This window comes from Entelurus aequoreus, linkage group LG23, assembly GCF_033978785.1.
Source record: "Entelurus aequoreus isolate RoL-2023_Sb linkage group LG23, RoL_Eaeq_v1.1, whole genome shotgun sequence".
In the NCBI taxonomy this organism is placed as follows: Eukaryota; Metazoa; Chordata; class Actinopteri; order Syngnathiformes; family Syngnathidae; genus Entelurus; species Entelurus aequoreus.
The window spans coordinates 20,775,666-20,796,846 of NC_084753.1; the positions used below are offsets into that span (position 1 = coordinate 20,775,666).

General features: G+C 38.5%; 1 protein-coding gene across 1 annotated transcript in view; it reads left to right on the forward strand.

The window, feature by feature from the left end:
- rngtt (RNA guanylyltransferase and 5'-phosphatase) overlaps positions 1-21,181 on the forward strand; it is a 266,774-nt gene that overhangs the window by 87,396 nt on the left and 158,197 nt on the right. The window contains exon 10 of the mRNA XM_062034453.1: positions 7,899-7,970. Within this exon, the coding sequence (XP_061890437.1) occupies positions 7,899-7,970 (72 nt within the window). The remainder of the gene's footprint in view (positions 1-7,898; positions 7,971-21,181) is intronic.

A 21,181-nucleotide genomic window follows, 5' to 3' on the forward strand; every position in this document is an offset into this window, starting at 1 on the left:
GAAAAAAAGTCCAACATCAATTTACCTGTTCAAAAACTCAGGCAAATCAAATTGATAATGTAGATGCCCATATCACCTGTACAGATTTACTTTAGAAAAGGGAAGTGTGGGTTACTTCTTCTGTTGCCTTATTTGTATTTTACGTCATTAAATGTTTGGGTAAAAACGGCCGGGCTGCGTGTGTACTGTACTGTGCAGGAAATGTCATCAAAATGGCAGCGGCAGACAAAATGAATGAATGAATGCAACGTTTGTACACCAAGACATGCTTCGCACACAGAGGCATATTTGGCGCAACCTAAAGGTTTGTAAACCGAAAAGTTAGCAAATAGAGGGGTTCTTGAATTAAGGTTCTACTGTATTTCTATAGTCTAGTTAAGTATTATGCTATTGTAGACTTTAGTTTCCTCAAATATGTTTCGATACTGTAATATGGGAAATGGTTCATCTTTAACTTCAATGACGCCATTATTCCACCATGGAGCTCGGAATATATGCAAGGAAATGTTCACGTTTTCTGTAACTACACGTCTGCTTGGTGTTTAAGAGATAAGGAGTCACTCTACACCATTCTTTTTGCTTTGCTCCCACACTTTCCGTCAATTCTATTTCACATTTGCTTAACTGTCTTATAAGTATGTGGATCAAATTGTCTCCACTCTTGCAGGACGTAATTGCTTCATTTTTCTGTTCCAATCCACTACATGTGTGTGCTATCCCTGAAGTGGAGGTGTGAATAACTTGTTTTACTCTTGTGTATTTATCTGTTTATGCTTCTGGCTCTTAGTTTGCAGAGAGAGGAGATGCGTTTCTCTATTTATGGCTCGGTTTAAGCCATGCTGTGTTCTCTGATAGATTTCATCTTCAGCCCACGGGCACTGTTCTTTATGTTTACTTGTTACGCTTAACAGCTCTACCTCAACCTCAGTTCCGAAACTAGATGACGATGACATCACGATGGCTTCCATTGGTCACTCTAATGTATTCATCCATTGCTGCCTACCTGGTCGATGGTTCACTGCACCAGATGTTGAATAATGGCGGCCTCCTGGAATTGCATCATTTCTCAATTTCCTGACCCCACCTACAAATCACAGCTGCCATTCTTTCTCCTCTTTGCTGTCTGCTCGCTGTCTGATGAGACGTAAAATCCCATCAACCAGGAGGGATGGATATTTGTAACACATTTTTAAATTTTTAATGTCATGATTAAAGAGAAGACATATACTGACATGCCATTTTTTACTACTGAGAAACTTCCATTGAACACCCTTTTATAGTTTCTATAATTTTTCACAGAAATATTATATCCGATTAAAATAAGCGATGTTTGAAACAAATTATGCCTGACTATAGGATTTTTATCTTATTTTTTAAGGAAAAGCACTGTACTTTTCAATGAAGATAACTTTAAACTAGTCTTAACTTTAAGGAAATACACTCTATACATTGCTAATGTGGTAAATGACTATTCTAGCTGCAAATGTCTGGTTTTTGGTGCAATATCTACATAGGTGTATAGAGGCCCATTTCCAGCAACTATCACTCCAGTGTTCTAATGGTACAATGTGTTTTCTCATTGGCTCAGAAGGCTAATTGATGATTAGAAAACCCTTGTGCAATCATGTTCACACATCTGAAAACAGTTTAGCTCGTTACAGAAGCTACAAAACTGACCTTCCTTTGAGCAGATTGAGTTTCTGGAGCATCACATTTGTGGGGTCAATTAAACGCTCAAAATGGCCAGAAAAAGAGAACTTTCATCTGAAACTCGACAGTCTATTCTTGTTCTTAGAAATGCAGGCTATTCCACAAAATTGTTTGGGTGACCCCAAACTTTTGAGCGGTAGTGTATGTCAGACATGTTGTGTTTGTTTGATCAACAAAGGAGTGTTTGCTCAATTAGGTTAATTTAGGTCTTCTAATTGAATATTTGTTTAGTTTCTTATAAGGCTGTACTGATTGATTGGCCACCGATCAGTATCGGTCACTGATTAGTATGGGCTGATTCTCTTGAAAAATATTCTTTCAATGCCCATAACAAATCACCAAAATGATTCCCGGGCGCGGCCACCGCTGCTGCACGCTGCTCCCTTCACCTCCCAGGGGGTGATCAAGGGTGATGGGTCAAATGCAGAGAATAATTTCGCTACACCTAGTGTGTGTGACAATCATTGGCACTTTAACTTGAACTTAAATGCCGATTTCCTCTCAGTGTTGGCGTTAACGCAGTTTTTGTGTCTTTTTACGCATTGAAATCAGAAAGGACACGAAATTCCGGCAGTTTATTTTTTTTATACCGATTATTGCTCTCTGTCGGCGTTTAGTTAACTGTATTTTCCGGACTATGAGGTTGAGCTCACCCACCTCAATGCTTTTGAAGAAAAACTGTCATTCTTTATGATTATAACCAATTTTAATGACCATGTTGCTTTTGTACAACTTATGTATAAGTGAATGAAGGGCATTCTTACTCAACAGCTATACATGTCACACTAAGGGTGGCCATATAAACAACGCCAACACGGTCATAAACATGTACTATATTGTGATACAAAACTAAAAAAAACAATGACAAACACATTTCGGGAGAATATTTGCACGGCAACACAACATAAACACAACAGAAAAAAATACCTAGAATTCCCTGCAGTACCAACTCTACCGGGACGCTACACTATTTTATTTGGTACAGGGTGTAATTATAAGTGTGACCAGTAGATGGCAGTCAAACATAAGAGATAAGTCTCAAGTAAACAACACCAACATTTTAAATGTTCCATTGAAAATATAGAACATTACACACAGCGCTCAAAAATCTATCAAAATGTTTTGGTAGTAAATGTTTTAGTGCCACTTCTAATATAAAGTAGTGAAAAGTTCTTACTTATATCTGTCAGTAAACTCGCTATGAAAGCGCTAAAACATACCAGTGTAGTGAGTTTACATTATTCACCCAAGGAACTGTAGTTATTAAATTTCCGGTCGGACGGTTTTTCACGGGACGCATTTCTGGTGTGGTTGTTTCCGGATGAGGAGGAGGTGCTCCTCATCGTAAAGTCTGATTGTCATTAAAACAGTTAGCTCCATCTTTTGACACTTCTTCCACTCCCGTCCTTGCACGCTACACCGCTACAACAAAGATGACGGGGAGAAGACGCTGCCGAAGGTGAGCCACGTAAATAAGACCGCCCACAAAACGGCGCATCCAGAAGCGACTGTCAGAAAGTGTCTTGAAAATGATCTGTAAAACATAATCTATGCAACATTTTGACCAAAGAACCACCGTTACATGTTATGTAGACCACAAGGAAGTGTTTTACATTTAGAAAAATATATAAAAAATGACTCCTTTAATGCGGCCTATAATCCGGTGCGCTTAATATATGAAAAAAGATTAGAAATAGACCATGCATGGGCAGTGCGCCTTATAATCCGGTGCGCCCTATGGTCTGGAAAATACGGTATATTTGCCAGGTCAAATTATAAATTATTTATTATTGGTTGACTTCAAAGTAATGCACTTTCCGGTATAGTTTCTTAAATTTTGATTCGCCAAAAGTTTTATCGATCACAAATACTGCATTTGTTTTCTTTTGTGTGTTTTTTTTAATGAATTAAGTAACGTACAATAGAGAATGTAAGATATAACAGGATAATGCATACATTTGTCATTTGTTTTCAAAACGGTTACAAAAAAGTGGGACCCCATTTTTATGACTTGATGGGGTCCCTGGGACCCCATTTTGAAGATTCCTAGCACCAACACTGCTTCTGGATAATGTTTTTTAAATTTTTAGTCCGCCTGCTGACAACCTAAAAGCTAATTGGGTTTCTTCCATACACAATGTGGAGCCGAGTTAATAATAATCATCGTCATCACGTAAAATAAACTGTATTTCTTCGTATCTTAAGTATCATTATTACATCACATTTTAGGATAAGGCTAAACATGTTGCACGCTGAGATCAAGCAGAAGCGAGCATGCTAATGGTCAAGCAAGCTCAAAACAACAGAAGAAATACAGTAAGTGCCTAGTGAAATTTTAGAAGTCTAGATGGAACCGCGTAGCTACAGAAATAAAGTCAGCAGATATTATCAGGAAATGAATAAGTAGATTAGATTAATACAGGTCTAGAGAGAGTTTGTATCAGCATTGTCATAGTTTTTGATTCAAGGGTTACCCTTGAAATAAGCCTTTTTTGCTCAATGCCTTCTCATCTGATTCTAAGCCCAATATTGTCATTTTGAGAAAACTCAAACTCAGCCTCACAAAAGAACACTAATGCTTATACCAATATAACTCATATATCCTTAAAATAAGCTTTTTATTGATCCAAACGTATTCCTATGCGATTCTAAGCACAATATTGTCATTAAAGGCCTACTGAAATGATTTTTTTTTATTTAAACGGGGATAGCAGATCCATTCTATGTGTCATACTTGATCATTTCGCGATATTGCCATATTTTTGCTGAAAGGATTTAGTAGATAACATCGACGGTAAAGTTCGCAACTTTTGGTCGCTGATAAAAAAAGCCTTGCCTGTACCGGAAGTAGCGTGACGTCAAAGGTTGAAAGGCTCCTCACATTTCCCCATTGTTTTCAATGCAGCGAGAGCGATTCGCACCGAGAAAGCGACGATTACCCCATTAATTTGAGCCAGGATGAAAAATTTGTGGATGAGGAATGTGAGAATGAAGGACTAGAGTGCAGTGCAGGACACATCTTTTTTCACTGTGACCTAACTTAGGTACAAGCTGGCTCTTTGGATTCCACACTCTCTCCTTTTTCTATTGTGGATCACGGATTTGTATTTGAAACCACCTCGGATACTATATCCTCTTGAAAATGAGAGTCGAGAACGCGAAATGGACATTCACAGTGACTTTTATCTCCACGACAATACATCGGCGAAACACTTTAGCTACGGAGCTAACGTAATAGCATCGGGCTTAACTGCATATAGAAACAAAATAAATAAACCCCTGACAGAAAATCAACAATATTATTAAACCATGGACCTGTAAATACACGGTTAATGCTTTCCAGCCTGGCGAAGGTTAATAATGCTGTTGCTAACGACGCCATTGAAGCTTAGCAACGGGACCTCACAGAGCTATGCTAAAAACATTAGCTATCCACCTACGCCAGCCAGCCCTCATCTGCTCATCAACACCCGTGCTCACCTGCGTTCCAGCGATCGACGCTGCGACGAAGGACTTCACCCGATCACCGTTGCGGTCGGCGGCTAGCGTCGGATAGCGCGTCTGCTATCCACCTCAAAGTCCTCCTGTTTGTGTTGCTGCAGCCAGCCGCTAATACACCGATCCCACCTACAACTTTCTTCTTTGCAGATGTCCAGAATACTGTGGAATTTTGAGATGAAAACAGAGCTTTTTGTATTGGATTCAATGGCGTCCGAATACTTCCGTTTCAACGATTGATGTCACGCGCATACGTCATCATACATAGACGTTTTCAACCGGAAGTTTAACGGGAAATTTAAAATTTCACTTTATAAGTTAACCCGGCCGTATTGGCATGTGTTGCAATGTTAAGATTTCATCATTGATATATAAACTATCAGACTGCGTGGTCGGTAGTAGTGGGTTTCAGTAGGCCTTTAAGAGAAAAGCTCTATTGTAGTGTTTGCAAGCCTTACAAAAGCACATTTATCCTTATAACAATATAACACATACTGTATATCCTTAAAATAAGCATTTTATTGATCCAAATGTATTCTCATGCGATTCTAAACACGATACTGTCATTTTGAGAAACACCTAAGCATACCTGTCCTGCAAACCTTACAAAAGCATACGTTTCATGTAGAACTCACTAAAATACAATAGTACAGTTAAATTTAGCCGTCTGACATATTTGGTTCAAGAGTTAGAGAGTGGATCCTTCCTTAAATTGGTGGTGTCGACCTTAAGGGCAATATCAGTAAGTGATTGATACAAGAATGATTATCTGTAGGTCATACGGTTGTCCCAATACCAATATTTTGGTATCGGTACCAAAATGTATTTAGATACTTTTCTAAATAAAGGGGACCACAAAAAATGTCATTATTGTCTTTATTTTAACAAAAAATCTTACGGTACATTAAACATGTAAATAAAATAATGAACATATGAGGCAACTTTTCTTTTACTAGTAAGGAAGCAAACAAAGGCTCCTAATTTAGCTGATGATGTATGCAGTAACATATTGTGTCATTTTCCAGTGTATTATTTTGTCAAAATTATTAAGAACAAGTGGTAGAAAGTGGATTATTAATCTACTTGTTCATTTACTGTTAATATCTCCTTACTTTCCAGTTTAAGATGTTCTACCTATACTTCTGTTAAAATGTAATAATCACTTATTCTTCTGCTGTTTGATACTTTACATAAATTTTGGATGATACCACAAATTTGGGTATCGATCCGATACCAAGTAGTTAGGATCATACAATGGTCATAATTTAAGTCTCATGTGTCCAGTGACAAATTTCCTGAGTTTATAAACATAGTATACATTTAAAAAAAACGAAAAAGGTTTTGTGATGCTTAAAAATATCGATCTAATCATAGAGGTATCGACTAGATACTCTCCTGTACTTGGTATCATTACAGTGGATGTTAGGTGTAGATCCACCAATGCCGTTTGTTTACATTGTGACACCGGTGAGCTACGGTGTGTAGTGAAGCATGTTTAGTTATTCCTCGTCCTGCAGGGATGATACTTGTAAGCAACATACTTTATTTGTCACCATGGAGACCAGGATTAGTGATTTAGAAGTAGCTAAAACACTGCCGACTGCGGCTGGACGTTAACTGCTAGCTAGCTAGCCATGTCTTCTTTTTAGAGGCGGTATAGTACCAAATTTGATTCATCAGTATCACGGTAAAATACGAGTACTGGTATACCGTACAACCCTAGTAGGTCATTGTCTTTATTTTCTCAAAATCATTTTTTGTTTTGTTTTTGGGAATGTTTACAAATTCAGAAAATGACTCCCTGTAAACAAAAGGACATTGAAGACAACATTATTTCAAAGAGTTATTGATAGCAGTTTTTGCTTTTATTTAGTTATTGTATCCTATTGACTTTCTTTGGCTCAATACAGGAGAATAAGGAACTAGTGTAAATGTTGGGTTGATATTGTTAAACTGTCAATAAAACTGGCCATAAATAAATTACACATTTTACAGTTAATACATGTGATTGATATTAGTATCAACCGATCTCACCCATGGATGATCGGTATTAATGACGCATTAATCCCTGTTTGGAACATCCCCAGAACAAACTAGTCTGTATAGTACTCAATTACTAAAATAATCATTAGCTGCAGTCCTAAATAGATTTATTTTTAAGGAAGTGAAATGGTCATGTCTTACCAATATGTTCAGTTTCTTATATGCAACCACCAACTGCAAACAGAAGTTACTACCCTTTAAATATTTGAAGTTCCTTGCAAAGCCTTTAGGGCCATGCCCATCTTTGTCGTCTTTTGCACACCATCACCTGTCTGCTTGGTGTCATCCATCACTGATTCACCTGACTCTCAACTCGAGAGCGTTGCATAATTTATACTTGCGTTCTATTCCTGCCTCACATTCCTTCATTGCTTGACCCGAGCCCACATGCACACACGCCCAATTCCTTGCTGTACTGTACATCTCTCCTAATGCCCATCGGCCACTCTGAACACACTTCGCCTGGGGAGAACGCGCCTGTCCCTTCCTGCTCCGAACGGGCGCTGTCTTGCACATATGTTTCATATCTGAATTGTATAGTGTATATATTCCGTACATACTGTCCATACATACACTGTTTTTTAGGAGTACACTACTCCATGCATGGCTGTGTCTTCACTGGACTGTTTTTGTCTTTGCCTCTGCAGGAGATGATTATTGACAAGGTGAATGGCCAGCCCGTCCCACGCTATTTGATATACGACATCATCAAATTCAATGTGAGTAGTGGTTCTTTTCTAAAACGTCAATGTATTTTGAGATTCAATGTAACCTCTAAAGTCAATATAATAGAAATAAAGCACACTAGGTCAAACTGTTGCCATAATAAAAATGTTCCTAATTATACAGACAATGATTAGGTACCATATTTACCCAAATATGAGACAACACTACCTTTTCAATAGAGCATTTTGGAAATATATGAAGACAAAATCAAATATTTTATTCAAACCATGATTTTGATATCATTGAAATTATGTTTCATTCATCATATTTTATTAATCATATTTCTTAGCTGCTCCACAATTGTTTGATGACTCTGCTTCATTGACTACCATTGTCTTAAAATCAGCATCATTACTAACCTGACTAACGAACATTTGAGACACTTTTCCAAGCTCTGTCAATGGTGTGTGTGTTTTTGTGTCTGAATAACAGAAAAAAAGCTCACGCTCGCTTTGGCAGAAGTTGCTTAGTGTCCCTTATTTTTTGCATATAGGAACTTGGGGTGTTTCGATCTGTTATTCACATATGATATCAGTTCGATATTAGTAAAAAAAATTTAAAAAATGTATCGGATGACAGCGGTGTGCATCTAAAATCTCCGATATAAGTTCCGATACAAGCAGTCCTGAAGCGTGTTCGTTAACTGCACTGGTTTTATCTTTCCTCATATTGAATTGAAGCAATTTACAAAAGGTAAATATAGTACGCTTTAGGCTACTAGAAGTGAGCAGCTACAATGGCACACAAGCTAACAGTACGTAATCATTTCTTGAATTGAACAATATTGCAGTCTAAAACATTGACATTTGTCAATATAAACAAGTATCAAATAATAATAATAAACTCAAATTAACACTCCACTTATAAATATGTGAAGTGTTTTTATACCTACCATTTTTCTCTGACTAATTTCACTTGATCAAACCTTTTCTAACATTCCACACTACAAAATGATTCAAGTATGTATTATAATTCCTGCTGAAATCCGGGTATCGGCCAACACTCAAGATCCAATATTGATATTGTATTTGAAGTGAAAAATTCACTTCAGATACAATACTTTGTATCTGAAGTGTATCTTTTTCCTGACTTTTTTCCAGGAAAAAAAAGGATTGAACCTACTTCATATGAGACAGTACTGTACGATTTCAACATTCTTGAAAATGTACAGTATTTAAGTATTTAGAATAAAGTATTAAGTAACTTTATAGGAATAATGTCCACAAAAAGTGTGGTCTAAATATAGATTAGAGTTTGTTTTTTTTTTATAAACTCTGCCCATCAAATGCTCAGACAGAAGAAATGATCCCTATTGAGAGCAGGCCATGAGCACTGCGGTCTAGCAATAGACATGTTCATTGATTGACCTACTTTGAACAAGGCAGAGAGAATTGTAGTTCAATGTGTATGGAATTTACATTGACTTGTCTGTCAATAGTCAAAGGTAACGTCGATAATCCAGGAATTAGGTTGAATGGTTTAGTTTCTGAATAATAATAATAATAATACCTGGGATTTATATAGCGCTTTTCTAAGTACCCAAAGTCGCTTTACATGTTAAAAACCCATCATTCATTCACACCTGGTGGTGGTAAGCTACTTTCATAGCCACAGCTGCCCTGGGGTAGACTGACGGAAGCGTGGCTGCCAATTTGCGCCTACGGCCCCTCCGACCACCACCTATCATTCATTCAACATTCATTCACCGGTGTGAGCGGCACCGGGGGCAAGGGTGAAGAGTCCTGCCCAAGGACACAACGGCATGGTAAGAGGCGGGGAGCGAACCTGCAACCCTCAGGTTTCTGACACGGGCGCTCAACCCACTACGCCATGCCGCTGAATGTAAGTGTGAATGCTTGTCTGTCTGTTTGGGCCCTGCGATGGGGTGGCGACTTGTCCAGTGTGTACGCTGCCTTTCGCGCAAGTGAAACCTTACAATGTATTATTAAATCCATAAACTGCTATGAAATTGATTAGATGTTATTTTTACCAATTTTCTCAGATAGGCTCCAGCCCTCCCATGACCCCGTAAGGGACAAGCGGTAGAAAATGAATCAATGGATGGATTTAAATTGACGAGAATGGCACATCAAACGGGGCAGCACGGTGGAACAGGGGTTAGTTCATGTGCCTCACAATACGAAGGTCCTGAGTAGTCCTGAGTTCAATCCCGGTCTCGGGATCTTTCTGTGTGGAGTTTGCATGTTCTCCCAGTGACTGCGTGGGTTCCCTCCTGGTACTCCGGCTTCCTCCCACCTCCAAAGACATGCACCTGGGGATAGGTTGATTGGCAACACTAAAAAAATTGTCCCTAGTGTCTGAATGTGAGTGTGAATGTTGTCTATCTATCTGTGTTGGCCCTGTGATGAGGTGGCGACTTGTCCAGGGTGTACCCCGCCTTCCGCCCGAATGCAGCTGAGATAGGCTCCAGCACCCCCCGTCACCCAAAAGGGACAAGCGGTAGAAAATGGATGGATGGACACATCAAACGTCCATCCATCCATCCATCTTCTACCGCTTGTCCCTTTCAGGGTCGTGGGGGGTGCGGGATACACCCTGGACAAGTCGCCACATCATCACAGGGCCAACACAGATAGACAGACAACATTCACACTCACATTCACACACTAGGGCCAATTTAGTGTTGCCAATCAACCTATTCCCGGAAGCATGTCTTTGGGGATGGGTGAATGTGGACACATCAAACGTGAACATTCAAATTCATTGACAGCTTGCTGCCGATCAGTTCCTCTGAATAGGTTCTGCATTATTCAACACGGCATAGTCTAGTCCAGCCTTCCTGCTAGTTTTCCTCAAGTCCACCGTCTATCGTTTAACTGTAATTAGAATGCGATACTTACATTTATCAAGCTCCATACAGTTTAGTAAGAATTGAACCATACGGGCGGTGTATCTTCGGTTGCCATATTTTGGCTACGCTCAGTCTATTCTGAACCAGCTGGGACATAACAAGGCGGTTCACACGCCTCCAATCTGTATATTAATTCATCCCTCTCAACAAATCTGTATTCTGCTAACAGCAGTCAGACAAGCACAGAAGCGAATGTGCTTACAATCAGCCACTTAGCAAGCCACTGCTCCCTTTCCGCAAAGAAAGCTGATAAATATCTCTGAGGATGAAACTGGGGGAGGTGACATTGACTGGTCAAGTCTCCCCTTTTTCCCCATCGATCACCTGAGCATGTGGCTGAGTGAAGACGCCGCTGTGAGGGGAATGGCTTTTGTAAGATGTATGGCAGAGGTTTGCAGCTCTACATGACTCCCGCAAGCTGCTGCGACGTCGCTGTTGTATTGATCCTCGTTGGCCATTATTAGCCTTCTTCATTATCTCTGGTGGAGTGTCTCTTGGTACTCAGGCCTCATCCACAGAGTGTAGCGAGATGGAGATAATACCACCTGCTCGGTTCCATGACCTAATGCAACAACCAAGCTGTTTGCAGCAAAAGAAGCAGAACCATGGTAGTGGGATTCTTTTAGTGATGTAGAAAAGTTACATTTAAATCAAATTAGCTTCATGGCATGGCCACTTAACTTCATGTGAGTGTTTATGATTGACGACACCTGTTGACCATTTAAATAGGCCTCATGTGATGCAGTCATTAGACTCGGTTACAAACGCGACAATGGGAAAGTCAAAGGAACTCAGCACAGATCGGAAAAAACAAATCATTGACTTGAACAAGTCAGGAAAGTCACTTGGAGCCATTTCAAAACAGCTTTAGGTCCCAAGAGCAACTGTGTAGACAATTGTAAGTATAAAGTGCATGGCACAGTTTTGTCACTGCCATGATCAGGAAGAAAATGCAAGCTATCACCTACTGCTGAGAGAAAATTGGTCTGGATGATCAAAAGTCAACCGAGAACCACCAAAAAGCAGGTCTGCAATGAATTGGAAGCTGCTGGAACACAGGTGTCAATAGGGATGATGTTTGATAAAAAATTATAGAGTTCGAGCCCATTATCAAATCCTCTTATCGAACCGATTCCTTATCGATTCTCTTATCGAATCCAGATAGGTTGTTGTATATGGAAAAACCACAATATTTGTTTAACAAAAGCTCACTTTTATTTTATAAGACAAAAAAATAAAATAAATTAATTAATAAATATTGACTGTTACCCCCCTAAAAAAAAAAAAAAAAAAAAAAATATTGACTCTTGTCACCCAAAGTATATTAAGTGGGATTATTCAGAAAAACAAATATATACAGTAACACAAAAACAACCTGTCCCTGTGATCACTATAGGTGTATAAATAATAATATAGTCTCTTGGGCACAAAACTGAAAATAATACAGCTCTCCAAAAAGTGCACTTCTGCTGCTATTGGAACATACTAACTACACACACAGGCAGACAGCTAACAAACAATCCAAGACGTCTAATAAAGTTCCAAAGCAGATTAATCGATTTAGGCTCTTTATTGTTGTTGATCTTGCTTTGTCTTTTCCTATCTTTACTTTTGTCTTGCACTGGACTGTTGTTTTTTTGTTTTTTTTTACTGAAATACACACAATGACAAATGTATAAGCTATGTGATTCAATTAACATACTGAAATTTAATACACAATATGTAAATATTAGCTTCACACAAATATACAGTACTATCATCAAACAAATACTTCTGAGTGTTGAAACTATTTTGATGGTGGAAATACAAGACTGGCAGCCATTTTAAGTCCTCAAAACATCCATTGAAACAGTGCACAAAAATCGTTTTTCAATAAACAACGTTACATAAACAAGTTAAACAGTTTACTTACGGACTTATCTTTTCCAAGGCTTGTAAGAGCTAACACAACTTGTCTACTTCTCAATTGTCTCATGAACTGAACTGACGTCACCAACCCGGAAGAGCCCAAACCAGTGACGCGTAGTATTTTCCTATCGCCACAAGGTGTCAGTAAGAGTCTACAATCAAATGGGCATAACATTGCCGACACAGGGCATTTCCTGTGGGAAGGGATTCGTTCCCAAGGATTCGAATAAAGAACCGACTCATTTTCTTTACTATAGTGGCCTCGATAACGGGAACCGGTTCTCAAAAAGGGATTTGAGTCCATGGAATCGGGTCTTTTCTTATTGAACAACCGGGAGAACCGGTTTCGAACATCATCCCTAGGTGTCAGTGTCCACAGTCAAGCGTGTTTTGCATCGCCATGGACTGAGAGGCTACCATGGAAGAAGGAAGCCCTTGTTCCAGAAGCGACACCTTAAGGCTTGTCTAAAGTTTGCTGCTGATCACATGGACAAATATAAGACCTTCTGGAGAAAAGTTCTGTGGTCAGATGAAACAAAAATTGAGCTGTTTGGCCACAATTCCCAGCAATATGTTTGGAGGAGACAATGTGAGGCCTTAAATCCCAGGAACACCATTCCTACCGTCAAGCATGGTGGTGGTAGTATTATGCTCTGGGCCTGTTTTACTGCCAATGGAACTGGTGCTTTACAGAGAGTAAATGGGACAATGAAAAAGGAGGATTACCTCCAAATCATCAACCCGGAAGTTGGGTCTTGGGCGCAGTTGGGTGTTCCAACAGGACAATGACCCCAAACACACATCAAAAGTGGTAAAGGAATGGCAAAATCAGGCTAGAATTAAGGTTTTAGAAGGGCCTTCCCAAAGACCTGACTTAAACCCCATTGAGAACACGTTGACAATGCTGAAAAAACAAGTCCATGTCAGAAAACCGACAAGTTTAGCTGAACTGCACCAATTTTGTCAAGAGGAGTGGTCAAACATTCACCCAGAAGCTTGCCAGAGGCTTGTGGGTGGCTACCAAAAGCGCCTTATTGCAGTGAAACTTGCCAAGGGACATGTAACCAAATATTAACATTGCTGTATGTATACTTGACCCAGCAGATTTGGTCACTTTTTCAGTAGACCCATAATAAATTCATAAAAGAACCAAACTTCATGAATGTTTTTTGTGACAAACAAGTATGTGCTCCAATCACTCTATCACAAAAAAAAAGAGTTGTAGAAATGATTGGAAACTCAAGACAGCCATGACATTATGTTCTTTACAAGTGTTTGTAAACTTTTGACCACGACTGTATGTGGTGGTCAAGCCAGTGTCTGTTCTCAATGGGTACTAGGCGCCATTTAGCCTCTCTTGAAGAAAATGCCCTATGGTTGCCTTGTTTTTGGCTCTACGAACTGTTCAAATCGCGAAAAGGATAAACATTTCTTCAGAGTTACTCGAGAAGTTATCTAGAAGAGCGGGAGAATGCAAGGTTTTACAAAAGACGACGAAAAAAGTGGCATGCACCCAGTCCAACGGAGCAGAGTCGAAGAACGCACAAGTTTTCAGTGCTCACTTTGTTAAAGGTTTGTTTGATATACTTTTAACGCTTAAAATTTCCCTTTGAAATATTATCTTGATATTATTATTAGCATTTAGATTTTTAACAAACAGAAACCAGAACGTCAAGGTCAATGATACTTTGTCAGGTAAGGTACTTTGACGTCTCCCCTCTTGTTTAAAGGGATGCCAGATGCTCTCTATTTAGCGGAATTCCACTATTGTTCTAGATTATGGTAATTTTTTTCGATGTCTGTATAAAACTGCTAAAACAATGCGTATTGTTCGAGTCAGATTGTTTTCTTGGCGTAGCGGCTGGGGTTCTACCCAATTCCTTTGACTGGGGAGTTTTTACAATTACATATAATTTATGTCATTATTCTTAAATGTTTTTGGAACTTCAAATTCATTTTTTCATACATGAAAACACTGGCCGTAGGGCTATTTTCTTGAAATTGCATTTTTACATAAATTCTAAGTTGAAAATGCCTTCCAAAGCATCTTAAAAAGTTTAACATTTCTTCAACTTCAGGGGGCGGATTCCCCTAAACCCCAAAAGGGCCCCCATTACCCCCAGCTGATATTTTTCAATTACTCTATTTTATTTTTTTTACCTCACGGAGATCCCTTTGTATTATTTTTTACACAAATGTGTCAGAGTACATACTGTATGTCAACAGGACAAAAATGAAATATGGTGATGATTCAGTAATAGTGTGTTAAAAGGATATGCAGTCGGGTTGTCGGGTGTTAGTAGTCACTGTTTGTTTACATGGACGCGTCCTCGCAAGACACAAAGTTAAATTAAAAAATGCACCTTACCCGAGCAAAAAAATGCATATTAATCCGTGTCTTTATACCAATTTCCTTGACCCAGTCACACACAACAAAGTTGTAGACCATAATGCTTTTCCAGGTTTTCATCTGTTTTGTCATGCAAACAGACGTCTGGCGCACGAGATCGATATGTCTGGGAACTCCAACGACGGATAATACTTGATATCACTTGACAAATCTTTTTTTGATAAAGTATAGGGATCTGTTCCATTGCATGGTTTGATTTTTTGCTCGTATCTGCTTTTAGTGGAAAGAGCTTGGCCCTTTGCCTACTCAGAGGGTTAGCGCACTGCTTGCTGCACAAGAGACATCTTGGCTTGGTTGACCACCGCTTTTTTTCACTTCTGGAAAGAAGTCACGTGGTGGAATACAAGCAATTGACCTAAATATAAATATGTTTTCCCAGAGAAAAAGTTAGCAAAATTAGGGATGAGAATCTTAAAACAACTCATTGATCCTGATTCTTGGTGAGTTGTTTGAATTCAGAATCGATTCTCAATTGAACTCAATTCTCAATTCAAACCAATTATTACAATATACAATTTAGTATGCAAATTATAATCAAATAAAACCTGCTGAAGTATGATGTACAAGTGCAGCGAGTAAGCACGGAGATTGCCTAAAAAACTCTTTTTGAAAAGTTGATTCTTTAAATTAATTAGATTTTTTAAATTATGAATTGATTTAGAATTGGAATGAATAAGAATCCCCCTTTGGATGGGAATCGATTTTTTTTCCAGCACAAACTATGCAAAATAAAATGTTTTACACATGCAAACCAATAAATAGCTTCCAATCAATTGAGGACATGGAGCCGCGACACATAGACACGCTCAAAGGTTAGGAAACTCATTCAGTTAGGTACTAACTGAATGAGTTAGTACCTAACTGGCACCTCCCTAGATGAACTGTACAGTGCCAGGTGCCTCAAAAAGGCCCAAAACATCATAAGGGACCCATCTCACCCTGGACATAAGCTTTTTGAACTGCTGCCCTCGGGCAGGAGATACAGGACAATAAAATGCCGGACAAACAGACTTAAGAACACTTTTTACCCAAGAGCAATAGTGTCGCTGAACACAAGACGACAATAATGACTGTGCATGTGAGCTGTGTGCTTGCTATTTTTATGTCTTTTTATCTCTTTATCTATGTTCTTATGGTTTTATGTGTTATGAATTTGCACTAAATTAGTTTTGCTTACAATTTCGTTGTACAATGTACAATGACAATAACGATATATTCTATTCTATTCTAAAAACGGGGGCTGGGGGAAGAGTTCTGAACCTTATTTCAAAATAATAATGAAGCAGAGTCATCAAATAACTGTCTAGCAGCTAACCCAGGGGTAGGGAACCTATGGCTCTCAAGCCAGATGTGGCTCTTTGATGACTGGATCTGGCTCTCAGATAAATCTTAGCTGACATTGCTTAACACCATAAGTAATGATTAATTCCGCTGGTAATCACGGTGTTAAAAACAACGTTCAAAATATAAAACATTCTCATGCATTTTAATCTATCCATCCATTTTCTGCCGCACCAGTTTAAGAAGTCGCATTAATATTAAGAAGTATTTTGTTTATTATTGGTTAGTTTCAGAATAACAATGTTATTAAAAAGAATAAGATACTTATTATACTCTAAAAATGTTCGTCTTACTTAAAAATGCACGCATTTAGTTGTATTCAGTGTTAAAACATATTATATGGCTCTCACGGAAATACACTTTAAAATATTTGGCTTTCATGGCTCTCTCAGCCAAAAAGGTTCCCGACCCCTGAGCTAACCTATCCTTTTTTACATTTTCACTGTTTATAGTTAAATAAGGTAAGATAATGTTGTTTTTGTCTTGAAAATATTTTTTGCAAAAAATGGTCACCTTGCATTATAGGCCTACTGAAATGCGATTATCTTATTTAAACAGGGATAGCAGGTCCATTCTATGTGTCATACTTGATCATTTCGCGATATTGCCATATTTTTGCTGAAAGGATTTAGTAGAGAACATCGACGATAAAGTTCGCAACTTTTGGTCGCTGATAAAAAAAGCCTTGCCTGTACCGGAAGTAGCAGACGATATGCGCGTGACGTCACCGGTTGTGGAGCTCCTCATATCTGCACATTGTTTACAATCATGGCCACCAGCAGCGAGAGCGATTCGGACCGAGAAAGCGACGATTTCCCCCTTAATTTGAGCGAGGATGAAAGATTTGTGGATGAGGAAAGTGAGAGTGAAGGACTAGAGGGCAGTGGAAGCGATTCAGATAGGGAAGATGCTGTGAGAGGCGGGTGGGACCTGATATTCAGCTGGGAATGACTAAAACAGTAAATAAACACAAGACATATATATACTATATTAGCCACAACACAACCAGGCTTATATTTAATATGCCACAAATTAATCCCGCATAACAAACACCCGCACAACACACTCAATCCCACAGCCCAAAGTACCGTTCACCTCCCCAAAGTTCATACAGCACATACTGTATATTTCCCCAAAGTCCCCAAAGTTACGTACGTGACATGCACATAGCGGCACGCACGTACGGGCAAGCGATCAAATGTTTGGAAGCCGCAGCTGCGTACTCACGGCACCGCGTCTGCGTATCCAACTCAAAGTCCTCCTGGTAAGAGTCTCTGTTGTCCCAGTTCTCCACAGGCCAATGGTAAAGTTTGACTGTCATCTTTCGGGAATGTAAACAATGAAACATCGGCTGTTTTTGTGTTGCTGCAGCCGGCCGAAATACACCGCTTCCCACCTACAGCTTTCTTCTTTGCTGTCTCCATTGTTCATTGAACAAATTGCAAAAGATTCACCAACACAGATGTCCAGAATACTGTGGAATTTTGCGATGAAAACAGACGGCTTAATAGCTGACCACAATGCTGTCCCAAAATGTCCTCTACAATCCGTGACGTCACGCGCAGGCGTCATCATACCGAGACGTTTTCAGCAAGATATTTCGCACAAAATTTAAAATTGTATTGGCATGTGTTGCAATGTTAAGATTTCATCTTTGATATACTGTATACCAGTGGAGGCTGGTGACTTCCAGAATTGAGGAGGCCATTTTTTTCCGCTTGCTCACTTCACTCGCGATGGAATGTTCCCTGTTCTCTTATCTGTCTTTGTGCTGGCCAAAGGCATACTATTTGGAGTGTAAGCTACAGTCAGAAAGTTCTTGCTGATGCAATTCATTGTGCAGAGCTTAGCCTTGTGCCTTCCTGAAGAAATTACATTGCTGTAAGTCTATGAGCCTGCCTGATAATTAAGCTGAGAAATGACATTTGGATGTTATATAAACGCCAAGTGAACATGTGTAAAAGGCAGGAATTTTAATTATGTAGTTAAAAACAATTTTGTTTAGCTTACATTTTTCATTCTTCTACAGCTTCAACATGTAATCACCAATTTAATCAAGTTTAGCATATAAAAAAGATAAGATAACACTTTCTTTATCATATGTAGTTTTATTCAATATATTTAATATAAAATATGTAAAAATATGGTTCCAGTTGGCTTTATCTGCTGAGAAACACAGACAAAATGGAGTGTTATTACTACTGAGAACTAGTGGTGTAACACTGGTAGACACCCAGTTCATCCAAAAAGTAATTCAGATTGTACTGCAATTTCTTGAGAGCAAAGTAGTGAGAATACTCACAGGTCGTGTGGATCCAGAACGTGTCCAACTCAGCCATCCATCCCCAGATTAAAAAAAAACTGTAACGTTGATTGCAAAAACGGTCTTGTCTCTGCTTTTTGTTTCCCTTCAACAATTAAAAAAAAAGTACAAAAGATCTCAAATTGCGCCAGAATCTCGCCGATTTCCGAGGTCGTTTTAAGCAAAAGTATTTGGCTATATGAGCTATAAACTTCACGGATGATAGCCAGGGGTGTTCTCTAAATTTCCTGAAAAGCACAAGTTGATAGGACACTCGTAGCCACTATGGCGAGTGTTTGTTTGACTGAAGTGGCTGGCGAATTCTCAAAATGGCTTCTGTGTTGATTAGGAAAGGAAAGGATTGATTCCAAATGAACCAGTAGCATGTGATTGGACGAACAAAATGTCAATCTTTCAGCCCTGGACACAATGCATGGTGAGGCCAGGCCTCCGTTGCCCACCCATTTTCAGTGATCTGGCCAATCACATATTGGCATGAAAAAGCATGCATTACATTGACTTCTATGAGAAGCTAATTTCCTAGGGGAGGCCTGGCCTCCCTTAATACAAACTGATAGGGAAATCTGGCCTGTTGCTTTACAATTGCAATATTGGGTTTTAGCCATGGGAACATTTAGATTTATGAACAAAACTAAAATAATATGAATATAAAAAATAAAAAATATGTTTTTTGTTAAAATAAATAAATAAAATAAATATATTTATTGTTTTTTTTAAATCTCTCTCTTCTCTCAAATTATTGGGGAGGCCAGGCCTCCTCCACCTCTATGGAGGAGCCTCCACTGCTGTATACACTATCAGACTGCGTGGTCGGTAGTAGTGGGTTTAAGTAGTCCTTTAATAGCTGTCTAATATTTGGTAAAATCTGACATTTTAATCTGCAATAAATTACTGATGCTGACAGTAATTAAAGCATGTGAAAGCAGTGTTTCCCAAAGAACTGCAATCTATTTGTGCGGGCGGGGCCGCAGTGGTAACAAAATGTTGTCATCTAATTTGCTATGGCTATGGTACATGCATTTTTTTTAAACGCTAAGAAATATCATGCATATATTTAAGAAAAAGCTTTGTTTTATTACTATTTATTGTATTAATATATCTTTTTTTGTTACATTGTATCGGGCCGCACTTTCGACACCCCTGTTTGTTTACGTATGTTTTTCTGCCCTCACTGAATGTTGTAATTTTGTTTGACAGATAGTTAAACTCCTAAATAAGGATGAAAAAATACTTCCAACTTAAGGTTGTTTATTCATAGTCTCCAAAATGAAGCTACTGTAAAACTAAGCACACAAAGGAAAGTACATAATTATACACATGAAGTACACATTCATATAAGAATCAAGTTAATTGCCAATGCAGCTTGGTACAGACTAAGAAAAGCAATGCAGCCATACAGGATAAAGATTGGCACTAAAGCCACTAGCCTAATGCTAAAATACAATGGAACATCACATTGGCAGGCTAACGAAACTTAGCCTTAGCCAATCGTTTAAAAGTTCTACAATATAAACAATAAAACAAATGACATACAACTGCAAATGCATTTCCACTCACAAAAAATGTATTTATTATATATTATTTATTTTTGGAAGCCCAAATTTATTCATGGTGGGCCGCCACAAAAAATGTATGTAAAACTTGACAGTCAATTTCATATAATAATGCATGGCCAGCAATGGCAAGAAAGCACAAACCCTTTGAGTGTACATGTTATCTTATGATATGTAATGTTATGTTACGTTATGAATCCAAAACAATATGTAGATATATTTATCTTTACTTTACATGGTAAAAAGAAAGTTTTAACCAGTTTTAAAACCCAAATAAAAATGGTCTTATGTGACCAATGTTTTAAAATGCAAAGCCCATTTTTTTTTATTGTAGCAGGAACAGTAGATCAAGCTTTCACAGTATAAAAACATGTCGACTATAAGCTGTAAGTCTATATCTGTATACACAAAATATATTTTACCAACGGCAGAGAGGTTCCACAATAAAAACGTATATTGCGCTGGAGTAGATTGTGCAGCTGAACACAGGGTGTCCTCTGAGGAAAGCCCGAGTTGAATATAAAACTCTTTATATATTAAGATTGTTCTGAAAATCTAGACTCGTAGAAATATACAGTGTTCAACACCATTGGGGAAAACCCGAATTACATTTCCAATTTTAGTGATGAAAACATAAAACAGCAGTAATAACAAATGACATAACAGTCCTCCTGGAATATAGGACCTCAAAGAAAATTGACTTGGAAATTCCTACAGAATAAATGCTATTGCTGGTATGTGTGTGGCTGACTTATTTAGACGGTGTTAAGTTCTCTGGAGACCAACTAGACTCGTTT